This window comes from Polypterus senegalus, chromosome 10 (assembly GCF_016835505.1).
Source record: "Polypterus senegalus isolate Bchr_013 chromosome 10, ASM1683550v1, whole genome shotgun sequence".
NCBI lineage: Eukaryota > Metazoa > Chordata > Cladistia > Polypteriformes > Polypteridae > Polypterus > Polypterus senegalus.
In genome coordinates this window covers 38,348,461-38,362,525 of record NC_053163.1, presented here as the reverse complement: position 1 = coordinate 38,362,525, position 14,065 = coordinate 38,348,461, and the positions used below count along the sequence as shown (strand labels likewise).

At 36.9% G+C, this 14,065-nt stretch overlaps 1 protein-coding gene across 3 annotated transcripts in view; it reads right to left on the bottom strand.

Moving 5' to 3' along the window:
- Positions 1-14,065, bottom strand: part of atrx (ATRX chromatin remodeler) — a 352,828-nt gene that overhangs the window by 166,774 nt on the left and 171,989 nt on the right. For all 3 annotated transcript variants that reach the window (XM_039765743.1, XM_039765744.1, XM_039765745.1), the window contains one exon: positions 5,571-5,713. In XM_039765743.1, the coding sequence (XP_039621677.1) occupies positions 5,571-5,713 (143 nt within the window). The remainder of the gene's footprint in view (positions 1-5,570; positions 5,714-14,065) is intronic.

The following is a 14,065-nucleotide window of genomic DNA, read 5'->3' as shown; positions in this document are numbered from 1 at the left end:
TAGCATAGACCTCTTATAACTTTAGAAGATGCTGAAAAATTAGTTCATACTTTTGGTTTTATTCAAATAGATTACTGTAATGCACTCCTAACAGGACTAGTTAAGAAAGGCATTAATCGATAGGAATTAGTGCAGAAGGCAGCAGTCAATCTTAACTAGAAAATCTGAGCACATTTCATGAGTTTCAGCGTCTTTAAACTGGTTACCCATATCATTTACAATTGACTCTGAAAAACTACCAATGGTTTATAAAGTCTATAATCTTCCTAAGTCCTATATTTTGGAATGCCTGTCCCGCTAAACTCCAAGTCATAACCTCAGATTATAGCTTTTTGCTGTTATGTACCTAAGATCTGGAATACTTTAGCAACAGAAATATGCCAGGCTAATACTGTGGAACATTTTAAAAACCTGCTAAAAACCTTTTTTTTCATAGCTACATTTTAGTTGTATTCTTAATTGACTATTTGGATATAGAATTATCATATTCTTTAGGGATCCACAATCTGTACTAAACTCCAATATTCTCTGCTATCTTTTTCGGTGCTTCTATGGTGGCACTCTGCGCCACCACCAACTGATAAAGGCACCATGCTGCCCGCCCCGCTTACATGATGGAATGAAGGCATGTGTCTCATCTGTCCAAAAGATAAATATGTATGTCATGTAGATTCTAGTGGGGGCTGGGCTTTCTTTTTGGCCTTGGAACCATTGTAGATTTTGTTTTCTCCCCAGCTAACTTGAGTTTTTTTTTTTTTTGTGTGTTACTGTAAGTAGAAGCAAGCCTTATGAAGCACTAATGAAGTAATGGAACACACTTGAATAATCACAAATACTTGTGACTCCATTTGTCCCAGACATTATGTTGCCCTGAAATGGGGGTACCATGTATAAAAATTGTAATTTCTGCAGATGTGACCAAACTGTATGCAAATACAGTCAACCCTTGACATACAACCGGCCAGACATGCGAACAACTTGATTTACGTCCAAATTTTTTGTTTTGATTTACGACAAACATCTTGCGTTACGACCCGAATGCGGTCACGTGTATCCGCTTGTGCGATTGTAAACAAACAGCCGAGAGAGATCGTAAGCGTCAGTCGGAGCCCAGATACATGTGTTTGTGGACGTAATTTCGGTCAGTGGAGTGATTTATCTATATATATAATTCACTAAGACCATGGCAAGCAAGACGCATAATTGCTAAGGAAGGAAGAGAAGGTAACGAAGGTAAAGAAAGTGATTGTTAAGGGGTGCTAGCGGGCTGGCGTGGCACATGATGATGTCATCAGGTTGAGTCAGCACCAGCTTGCTTTGGAGTGTATTATTACAGCAGTTCACAAGACGGCCAGTTTTGAACTGAGTGCTTGACTACTGTCATTATTAACGTGAGAAACAGCGATCACAATCGAAATGAAGAAAGAAATTGTGCGGAAATATGAGAGTGGCGTTTGTGACCGATTTAGCTAATATGTACAGCATGTCGAAATCCACCATCTCAACAATTTTACAAAGAAAAGATTTGCATAAGGAGGCTCCTTCTAAACAATAACCACCTTCCGTTTCATTCTCCTCCTCCTCCCTTCCTGCAGCCCAAAGATGTCAAATTAAATGGTGAGTACAGTATGAAATTGTTGTGTCTGGTAGGCTAGGCACTTTTTATAACTTTTTGGATAGTACATTAGAAAAATTATTGGTGTTTTGGTAAATTATACGCATTATACAACCCATTTTTATTATGAAAAGATTAAGTAAGTGTTGCTGTGGGAGGTTCGGAGCGCATTATGGGTATTTCCATTATTTCTTATGGGAAAAATAGTCTTGACTTACAACCAACCCTCGCGAACGAATTGAGTTTGTAAGTCAAGGGTCCACTGTACCTTTGTATGAAAGTTTGCAATGTGTACTTTAATCATATCTGAATTGCTTGATTTGTAATTTTAAACTGAGGAGCAGAGGGATAAATCAAAGAAAAATGTGTCTTTGTCCCTAACATTAAAGAGGGAGAGAGAGGGGTTAGGAGCACACGCTGATACCCAAACATTATAGAGGGCAATATATATTTCTGACTTGTTTTGAATACTCCTTTGTGTTCATTTGTGTGACCTCAGTAAAACATACTGTATTTATCCACATAAATCAATTAAAAACAGACAATTCTACCATTTCCTACATGATAGGGTGAAAACCATCAACAAATTTAATTTTAAATCCCACAGTTTGTTTCCTTTGATTTGGTATAATGTACAGTAGTTTGTAGTTCTGCTAGGAAAATTCTTACTTTAGCAAACTTTGGGCAATAAATACTTTTTACAGTATCAACCTCAAATGAAAAAAATGACACAATAAATACATACAAAAGAAAACCAAAAGCAATGCATAATACACTCTAACTTAAAAAAGAAACAATAGGTAACACGTTCATTACAAACTAAGTGCAGTCCAAAACAAAGCACACTTTCGGCAAAGATATGGGCTGAATAAAACATGCGTGCTTAAGTTTCAGATTCTGTATGTCAAAGAGAAAATTAATCCTGCAATGTTCCACGAATAATTAAAAGATACAGTTCTACAGCCTACTGTAAAATGCTTCTCATTTAGCCTTAGCTGGATGGTTAGGGTGCCAATGAATTCTTTATGTAATGCAACTATGGACACTTAATCATAATTAAATAATTCCAAAGGTTGTAAGTATGGCATGACTTGAAAGAATCTCATGGTAAAAGTCTCCCGTCTCGCGGGACTTCCTTTCAAAAAGTCTCTTCAAAAAGTCACATCTCGTCACAGGATTAGTCTCGTTTCAAGATTTTTTTTTATTATAATAGAGAGATATATTTCCATTATAAGCAATTGAAAATTGTATACTTTGCAACTAAATCCCTTCATCTGTATACTTCATAATAAATTAAACTTAATACATTTCCCCAGGTGTAGAATTATCATTTTTAAAAATTTGTCATGCAGCCGGCTTAAGCAAACTTTTTTTGATCCAGCACCCCATGATGCTTTATTAGGCCAACATTACATCACATAGCCAAAGTTGGATGGGCCATCCCCGTTCTGTCCTTATTAGCAATCTGTTTGAGGCCTACTCCAACCTCTTCAAACCCCAATGCCCAACACCCCTACTACCTGTCAGTTTTCCAGTCATATGCTCAAAAAGGGCAAAATACATTACTTTTTTTGCAAAAATACTGGTAAATAGATACTTCCAGAAAAAGTAATGCATATTATAAACAGGAAACACAAAATACTGTGCTTTTGAATTGATGAACCACCTCTCCCCCCTTATCAACTGGTAAAAAGTCCTGTCTATTTCAAAAGCATGGTATTATGTGAATGTGTTTCCTGTTTTTGATATACGCATATTTTTCTCAAAATATCAATTTAACAGTATTTTAGCAAAAAAAAGTGTGTTTTGCACATTTTGAGCATATGCCAGAATAACTGGCATGTGGATTAAAGGACACAAATAATGTGAAATTTGTTTCTATTTCCATGGAAATTTTTCACATCACTTCCCACTGGAAAGCATTAGTCACAATTGACTTCTATTATATCATGAATGTTTTCTCTCCTTTTTGCATTAAAACATGAGAATAAAATTTTCTTGGCCATCACTACAGACTACATTCAGTAATGAACATATTAAAAAAAAATTGGATGAGGTATGGCTTCGTTTCTATTAATTTTAATTTCCTTTATTTCCGTAATTCTTTTGGCTAGGACTGCTTATTCACAGCCCAGGTCGCATTTTGGTCACGATAATCAGTCCAGCATAGATGGCACATGCTTCCCTAGTCCTCAGGGACATTAAAAAGACTACTGCACCATTATAATCCAATCAAAACCATCTCAGTTTCTCCTTCCTCTTTGACTTCAATGCATTTCACAGAGTTCACCGAAATTCCTGAACAATTTTGTCGCTGAACAAATAGCAAATTCAGTAGGGTTTTATCATTGTCAACAGATAGCATTAGATAACAGAATTTCAGGCTTTGTTCGTCGGCAATATATCCAGGTTGCATGATGGCACAGTTATGAAGGCTTCCTTACATTCTAGCATAACCACTTCAAATCAGTAGCAGTCTATGCAGAATTTACACATTATCCATATGAATTTATTTCAGCTTTTCTAGTTTTCCTTTATTTTCTGCATCGCAGGAGACCCATTTTTTGGTTAAGCTGGCAATTCCAAATTAACTGCATATCAGTGCCACTTTGCTTATGTTCATAAGATAGCCGTTCTATGTTGTTATATTAGACAATATGTGGGGACTATAATATAAAATACAAAGTCCTTTGTCCATGACAATAATTGTACTAGAAAACCATTGCACTAAAGATCAAATACCACCTTTTTAGTCATACTGAAGAGAGGTGCAATACTTTTAAGTGATTAACACTTGGATGTAAGCTGGCACAGGCATAAATTTTGTCCAGCTGGAGGTCTTTAAGGGCTGAACAATATGACATCAGAATATATGGTATTTGTGAGAATCTGTGGACAAAAGTTGGTCAGCTCTTGTTACATTAGGACACATATGACATTTAAATAACACGTACTGAGAGAAACCATCAACCTAAAGAGATTCCTTCAATATATAGTTAGCAGGACATTTTTCCAAACTGCCTTAGAAATACTAATAAGCTGACAAAAGAGGAGCTGCCAAAATAGAGGACTGTGTAGAGAAGGAGTAGTCTGGTGAAGAATATTACTTTTATACAGGATAAAAACATCTTTGTAAATCTCTTCTGTAACCTTTAGCATACATTGGAGCAATTCATGATTTCCTCATTACAATTAAAGAAAGACCAGCTATCTCAATGGGAAGAAACTTAGCATCTCAAGCACTAGTTGAAACCTAAAGGTAGATGTGATGTAACTGACCAGAGACTGGGTACAAAGGCAGCAGCTTTTCCAACATCAAATAGGACTGTAACAGTATTATGGAATTAAGCTTTTCTTTTAATGGATAAACTGCATATTCATGCTTTGTTTGATTGTTCTCAGTGTAACCAAGAGAATAATATGGTTCAAAATCAGGCCCCGGGCTCAAGCTGAATGATGAGAGGGGAGCTTTGCAATACAGAAGAACTTTAAGAGAAGAACTCTGACTGAAATGAGCCTGCTGTGGACTGCTTTGTACCTCCTGTATTAAGTGTAAAATGCATTTGCCACTGATAAAAGACAAAAAACAGGCTTATGTGCCTATTTTCTTGACTAACTGCAGAATGCCTGGGAAATCCTCAGGAGAAGCTGGACACTATTGCTGTAATTATACTGGTCTAATCTATCAGATATGGACTGTTACCAACACAACAATAAGCACTTTATCCTTTACTTCCAAAAGATCTCTCTTAATAGTTGCAGTAGCTCTTCTGGTTTGCAACATCAAAGTCAATGGTAAACTATAACTAAATTTTTAAAAATTCATGAATTTGACATTTATATTGGGGAAAAAAAATGTTTTAAGTAACAGGACTGCTACATTTTGATAACACAGAGTAAATGTTCCAAAACAACAACAGGAAGCCAAAGAACTAGAACATGCTAAATTACCTACCCTCTTTTACATCCTCAACACCTGTCTTGCTTTTCTCATTTTTACCATTATCTTCTTTTTCAGATTCTTCTTCATCTGTTGATCCATCATCCTCTGAAGATAAGTTTGCTTTGATCTGTGCCAAAATCATTTTTTTTGCAATTCTGTTAAAAGTGAGACACAGAATTATTGCATTACATTCTGAACAATACCACTTTATAAGGTTGCTTTAAAAATGATTACAGTAAACCCTCGTTTATCGCTGTTAATCCGTTCCAGACTCTGCGGCGATAAATGAATTTCCGCAAAGTAGGATTCTTTATTTATAAATCGAATATTTTCGCAGTTAGAGCATAGAAAATCTGTTTACAACCTTCTAAATACATTTTCTAACATTATTAGAGCCCTCTAGACATGAAATAACACCATTTAGTCAAAAGTTTAAACTGTGCTCCATGACAAGACAGAGATGACAGTTCCGTCTCACAATTAAAAGAATGCAAACATATCTTCCTCTTCAAAGGAGTGTGCGTCAGGAGCAGAGAATGTCAGAGAGAGAGAGAGAAAAAAAAGCATACAATCAAAAATCAATAGGGCTGTTTGGGCTTTTAAGTATGCAAGGCACCGCCAGACAAAGCAGCTGCAAGGGAGGCAGCAATGTGAAGGTAGTCTTTCACCATTTTTTAGAGGAGTGTCCGTATCCTCTAGGCCAGTGTGCGGAGACCCCCGCTGCTCACACCCCCTCCGTCAGGAGCACAGAATATCAGAGAGAGTGACAGAGACAAGCAAACAATCAAAAATCAATATGTGCTGTTTGGGCTTTCAACTATGCGAAGCAACACACGGGAAGCATATTGTATATCATTGAGGAGTTTTACTTAATATGTAATACGTGCTCTGATTGGGTAGCTTCTCAGCCATCTGCCAATAGCGTCCCTTGTATGAAATTAACTGGGCAAAGCAACTGAGGAAGCATGTACCACAAATTAAAAGACCCGTTGTCCGCAGAAATCCACGAACCAGCAAAAAATCTGTGATATATATTTAGATATGCTTACATTTAAAATCCACGATAGAGTGAAGCCGCGAAAGTCAAAGCGCGATATAGCGAGGGAACACTGTATATACAGTGGTGTGAAAAACTATTTGCCCCCTTCCTGATTTCTTATTCTTTTGCACGTTTGTCACACAAAATGTTTCTGATCATCAAACACATTTAACCATTAGTCAAATATAACACAAGTAAACACAAAATGCAGTTTTTAAATGATGGTTTTTATTATTTAGGGAGAAAAGAAAATCCAAACCTACATGGCCCTGTGTGAAAAAGTAATTGCTCCCTTGTTAAAAAATAACCTAACTGTGGTGTATCACACCCGAGTTCAATTTCCGTAGACACCCCCAGGCCTGATTACTGCCACACCTGTTTCAATCAAAAAATCACTTAAATAGGAGCTGCCTGGCACAGAGAAGTAGACCAAAAGCACCTCAAAAGCTAGACATCATGCCAAGATCCAAAGAAATTCAGGAACAAATGAGAACAGAAGTAATTGAGATCTATCAGTCTGGTAAAGGTTATAAAGTCATTTCTAAAACTTTGGGACTCCAGCGAACCACAGTGAGAGCCATTATCCACAAATGGCAAAACATGGAACAGTGGTGAACCTTCCCAGGAGTGGCCGGCCGACCAAAATTACCCCAAGAGCGCAGAGACGACTCATCCGAGAGGTCACAAAAGACCCCAGGACAACGTCTAAAGAACTGCAGGCCTCACTTGCCTCAATTAAGGTCAGTGTTCACGATTCCACCATAAGAAAGAGACTGGGCAAAAATGGCCTGCATGGCAGATTTCCAAGACGCAAACCACTGTTAAGCAAAAAGAACATTAGGGCTTGTCTCAATTTTGCTAAGAATCATCTCAATGATTGCCAAGACTTTTGGGAAAATACCTTGTGGACTGATGAGACAAAAGTTGAACTTTTTGGAAGGCAAATGTCCCGTTACATCTGGCGTAAAAGGAACACAGCATTTCAGAAAAAGAACATCATACCAACAGTAAAATATGGTGGTGGTAGTGTGATGGTCTGGGGTTGTTTTGCTGCTTCAGGACCTGGAAGGCTTGCTGTGATAGATGGAACCATGAATTCTACTGTCTACCAAAAAATCCTGAAGGAGAATGTCCGGCCATCTGTTCGTCAACTCAAGCTGAAGCGATCTTGGGTGCTGCAACAGGACAATGACCCAAAACACACCAGCAAATCCACCTCTAAATGGCTGAAGAAAAACAAAATGAAGACTTTGGAGTGGCCTAGTCAAAGTCCCGACCTGAATCCAATTGAGATGCTATGGCATGACCTTAAAAAGGCGGTTCATGCTAGAAAACCCTCAAATAAAGCTGAATTACAATTCTACAAAGATGAGTGGGCCAAAATTCCTCCAGAGCGCTGTAAAAGACTCATTGCAAGTTATCGCAAACGCTTGATTGCAGTAATTGCTGCTAAGGGTGGCCCAACCAGTTATTAGGTTCAGGGGGCAATTACTTTTTCACACAGGGCCATGTAGGTTTGGATTTTTTTTTCCTAAATAATAAAACCATCATTTAAAAACTGCATTTTGTGTTTACTTGTGTTATATTTGACTAATGGTTAAATGTGTTTGATGATCAGAAACATTTTGTGTGACAAACATGCAAAAGAATAAGAAATCAGGAAGGGGGCAAATATTTTTTCACACCACTGTATAATTAGATTAAAACACAGAATGGGTGCTTTACTGCATATAACTGCTTGCCCCATGAAACCCACTGCTCAAATGGTGACAGATTCAATAATTGTATTTAATAAAATTTAAATCGGGCTAGTTGGTAGCAAATAAACGTGCAAAGAATGAAACATATGGGTGTCTTTGCACATGTGTTAGTAAAGATGGCAAACAAGATACTGCGCTTAAGATACTGTCAATGTTTGGGTCAACATACATCTGTGAGTCTGTTTTCTACCATGAAACACGTGAAATTAAAGCATCGATCTGTTCTGACTGACTACCATGTGAAAGAATTGCTTCGACTGGCAACAAAAGAATACAAGCCAGCTTTGAAGAGGATTGTTCAAGGCAAGGAATGCCAGAAGTCCCACTAAGCAACATGCATAGTAAAAGAAAAACGCTATTGTAAATTATTATTTTTTTGTTTGTGGACTTGGTTGAACTGAGAGTTTGTGTGTGTGAGACAGAGCACACAATGTTCCTTGTTGAAAATGACTGGCCTGTGATTTTAGTACTGTAGGAGTCAATTTCTGTCATTATGTTGGTGTGTGACATTTACAATAAATCTGGCTGAGCAGAGGTATTTGTGTGTGTGAGTAAAGGATGGGTGATGTTCATGTGTGCCCATGTGTATGATGTGGCTCTTTGCGGTAACACAGTAAAAAATGTGGCTCTTGTTCCCTGACTGGTTGGCCACCCCTGGCCTGGAGGATTCAGTGTGGAGAAACTCTAGAGACAGCGTGTGTATTAACTTATGGATTTTTCTTTGAGTATTTGGTGGCAGGGTCACAAAGTTGGTTCCTCAAGACGGCGTTAGCTGCAGAGCTCAGCTCACAGCGAAATGAGGTGAATGGGAGGGGAGATGATGACGTCACTCCCCCACCCGCCTTAACTGTCAATCCCCCACAAACACAGTCTCGGAATTTGCATAAGCACAGCCCTTGACCTGCAATTTTAACTGCGTTACAAAGTGATGAAAACTCTCGTTTATATCCTGCGTCCTCTCATTAAACTTGTATCCCGCATTATCCGTGGGCATGACAAACGCCAGCAGCAGCCTGTCTATGAACTTAATTTAAACTTTAGGTTTACACCGTGCTTTGTTTCCGAAGTAGCAGCACTCATGAATATAGTTGTATATGTCACTCGCTCGGTTCTTATTGTTTTGCTGCCTTCTCAATTATATAATGCATGTTTTCTTCAGCGCTTTTTGGAGCTCTTCCTGGTTTTCTACGTACTGCGTTGATAGTCAGTTCACGTGATTACGTGATGATGTCACATGAAACTCCGCCCCCCACAGCTTTTAAGCACAACTCCATTACAGTATATGGAGAAAAATAGCTTCCAGTTATGACCATTACACGTAGAATTTCGAAATGAAAACTGCCCAATTTTTGTAAGGAAGCTGTAAGGAATGAGCCTGCCAAATTTCAGCCTTCCACCCACACGGGAAGTTGGAGAATTAGTGATGAGTCAGTGAGTGAGTGAGGGCTTTGCCTTTTATTAGTATACTAGCAAAATACCCGCGCTTCGCAGCGGAGAAGTAGTGTGTTAAAGAAGTAATGAAAAGGAAACATTTTGAAAATAACGTAACATGATTGTCAATGTAATTGTTTTGTCACTGTTATGAGTGTCGCTGTGATATATATATATATATAGCAAAATACCCGCGCTTCACAGCGATGTCATGTGTTAAAGAAGTTATGAAAAAGAAAAGGAAACATTTTAAAAATAATGTAACATGATTGTCGAAGTAATTGTTTTGTGTATTTGGCGGCAGCGTCACAAAGTTGTTTTCGGCAGCTGCATCAGAAAATGTACCACACGCCTGACACACCTCCTTTTTACTGTTTTCTCACAGCTTGGATTGCTGCTGTCATATATATACACACATACATACATACATACATACATATATATATATATATATATATATATATATATATATATATATATATATATACACACACATATATATATACATATATATATATATATATATACACACATATATATATATATATATATATATATATATACACATATATATATATATATATATATATATATATATATATATATATATACATATATATATATATATATATATATATATATATATATATATATATATATATATATATATATATATATATATATATATATATATATATATACCTATCTACATCATATATTCACACACATACATACATACACACATATATATAATTTGTGTGTGTGTATGTATGTGTGTGTGTGTGTGTGTATATATATACACATACATATACTTGTGTGTTTGTTTGTATGTGTCTATATGTGTGTGTATAGGTTTGGTCACTGAGTGCAAGGGAAAAATAATAAATTATAGTCTATAAGTTATTAAACAGTAAAACTAACGTTTTAAGAAGTACAGGTACATTGAAATTACATTTTCTATGTGAACGCTCAAATTTGTGCCTCGCCTCGATTGTGAATCGCCTTAATATTATTTTGCGTTGTGTAGAAAAGGGGTCCGTGTTTACACTTGTCTGGGCTATAGCAGGGGAGGATGAAAAAATTAAAAGTGCTCACTTTGACTTAAGGCAGAAGCGCAGTCAGCGTCTCAAAGGCCGGCACAGCTATGCACGCACGCTGGCTGCTCGACTTTTGCTGGGCAGGAGACCCCAGTTTGCAGACACGCTCATGATATCAAAAGTCTCAGCGCTCTTTGAGGTCATTCATATATATATATATATATATATATATATATATATATATATATATATATATATATATATATATATATATATATATATATATATATATATATATATATATATATATATATAGCAAAATACCACGCCTGGCAGCGGAGAAGTAGTGTGTTAAAGAAGTAATGAAAAGAAAAGGAAACATTTTAATAATAACGTAACATGATTGACATTGTCATGAGTGTTGCTGTCATATATATGCCTGCCTAAATAAGTAACCCTCGCTTTGCTCTTACTTTTTTACCGTTCATTTAATCATGGCTAGTGGCGGAAAAACTATAAAATGGAAGGAGGATGGCTTTACCAAAACAATTATTGATGGCTAATCGATTATTCATAAAGCTTGAATTGGTGATCTGTTTTTCTGTGTTAACCTCATATTTTTTCATACTTCTTCTCAAACTAAGGTGGTGCGAGGGTAAAATGAATCGGGATGCGCTGATCAATGTAATCCGTGTACCAGGAAATCATGCATTGACAAAAGCTCCCTTTGCTTGTAATGCAAAGTGTGATTAAATGCATTATTTTTACGCGTTATGGAGCACATGCATCAAGCTTCTCGGCTGTGCTTGTGCTAAGAAAAGGAAAGATTTTAAAAATAACGTAACACGATTGTCAATGTGACCTTTTGTAAGTAGTGCCTGCAGGATTCAGTGTGTAGAAACTCTATAGAGACAGCGTGTATTAACTTGTGGATTTTTCTGTGAGTATTTGGTGGCAGTCTGAGGAATTTGCTTCGAAGACGGCGTTAGCATGAGCTCAGCTCAGAGCAAAATGAGGTGGGAGGGAGATGATGACGTGACTCCCCACCCGCCTTAACTGTCAATCCCCACAAACACAGTCTCGAATTTGCATAAGCACACCCCTTCACCTACAATTTTAACTTAGTTACAAAGTGATCAAAACTCGCGTTTATATCCCTCGTCCTCTCATTAAACTTGTATCCCGCATTACCTGTGTGTATGTGAAACGCCAGCGGTAGCCTGTCTATGAACTTAATTTAAAGTTTAGGTTTACACCGTGCTTTCTTTCCGAGCTGGCAATACTCATGAATATATGGTAGTATATGTCACTCGCTCGCTTCTTATTGTTTCGCTGCCTTCTCAATTATATAATGCATGTTTTCTTGAGAGCTTTTTTGAGGTCTTCCTGGTTTTCTATGTACTGCGTGATTACGTGGGAGGCGTGATGATGTCACACGAAACTCCCCCCCACGGCGTTGAAGCTCATCTCCATTACAGTAAATGGAGAAAAACTGCTTCCAGTTATGACCATTACGCGTAGAATTTCGATATAAAACCTGCCCAACTTTTGTAAGGAAGCTGCAAGGAATGAACCTGCCAAATTTCAGCCTTCCACCCACACGGGAAGTTGGAGAATTAGTGATGAGTCAGTGAGGGCTTTGCCTTTTATTAGTATACTAGCAAAATACCCGCGCTTCGCAGCGGAGAAGTAGTGTGTTAAAGAAGCAATGAAAAAGAAAAGGAAACATTTTGAAAATAACGTAACATGATTGTCAATGTAATTGTTTTGTCACTGTTGTGAGTGATGAGTGTTGTTGTCATATATATATATATATATTTACACACACACACATAAACATATATATATATACATATCTATACATATACATATATATATATATATATATATCTACATATATACACATACATATACACACACACATAAATACATACACACACATATATACACACAAATACATATATATATATACATACACACACACATATATAAACATATATATACATATACATACATATCTACATATATACACACACAGCTATTTCGTATCAGTGCAATACGCTGCTTGTTAAAACGGATAACTCCCGCTCTTACGTGCAAGTCTGCGTGGATATTATGAACGTATTATCGTATTTGTTCAAGTTCTATTTAAATTTTAAATAGAAGGAATTTTTATTTAGTCGACAGAAATATCTTTGGTAGGAATGGTAAAAACAGACAGGAATATTATTGTGAATAAATCAACTCAAACCTTAAACAACTTATAATATTTTGCTCTCCATAAAAATATATCCTGTCTAAATTATACAAGTTAGAAATAAAGTAAACGTTAAAAGAACAAACATTCAAATTTCTTTACTCTTATGTAATTTTATATAAAAAATAAACTTAGATTTTAAATATCCCAAAAGATTTTGCTCTCCATAAAAATATATCCTGTCAAAATTATACAAATTCAAATATGAACATGCTGCATAACAAAACCTAGAAATATAAATAAAATGTGTTCCTTTCAGCAATAACAAATCAAATCATTCAGTTGTCTTTGCTCATATGTCATTTTAGAGCTGGACGCCTGGCATCTTTTTGGCCACAGGTTCGTTTATGTTTGGTGTGAGGTTCTGTGTTGTGGAGATTCTCAGGATGGATTGCAGGTGCTCATCAGTGAGGCGACTCCTGTGTGCTGTTTTGTTAGTCTTTATCACTGAGAAGAGCTTCTCACACAGATATGTGCTACCAAACATGCACAAGGTTCGAGCCGCATGTAGACGGACTTTTTGTTCTTCAAAGTCACCAAAGCGCCGTGCAAACTCAGTGCGCCAGTTTATCAGCAAAGTGCGATTTGGGAACACCGTAGTGACGACTTGGTTTAACATTACTTGGCAACAGGGAAAGTGGGGCAAGGTGCACTGGTGCATTTGTGTCTCCCATAAAAGCAGCTTCACTTGAAATCACTTTGTGATTGTGCACGGGTTAAAACGTCCGCTGAAGTGTCAGATTCTTATTTAATTATGCTGCTTTCTGTATCTTCTGCATTGCATTCAGGTTAACCTGATGTTTTGTCTCATAGTGCCGTCTTAGATTAAATTCTGTAATTACAGCCACATTAGCTCCACAAATGAGACACACGGGTTCAGTAAACATATACTCAGCCTCCCATCGGTTTTTAAAGGCTCTATTTTCAGAATCAACTTTTCTCTTCAGCATCGTGTGAGCTAGCTTCGCAATAACTTGATTAAC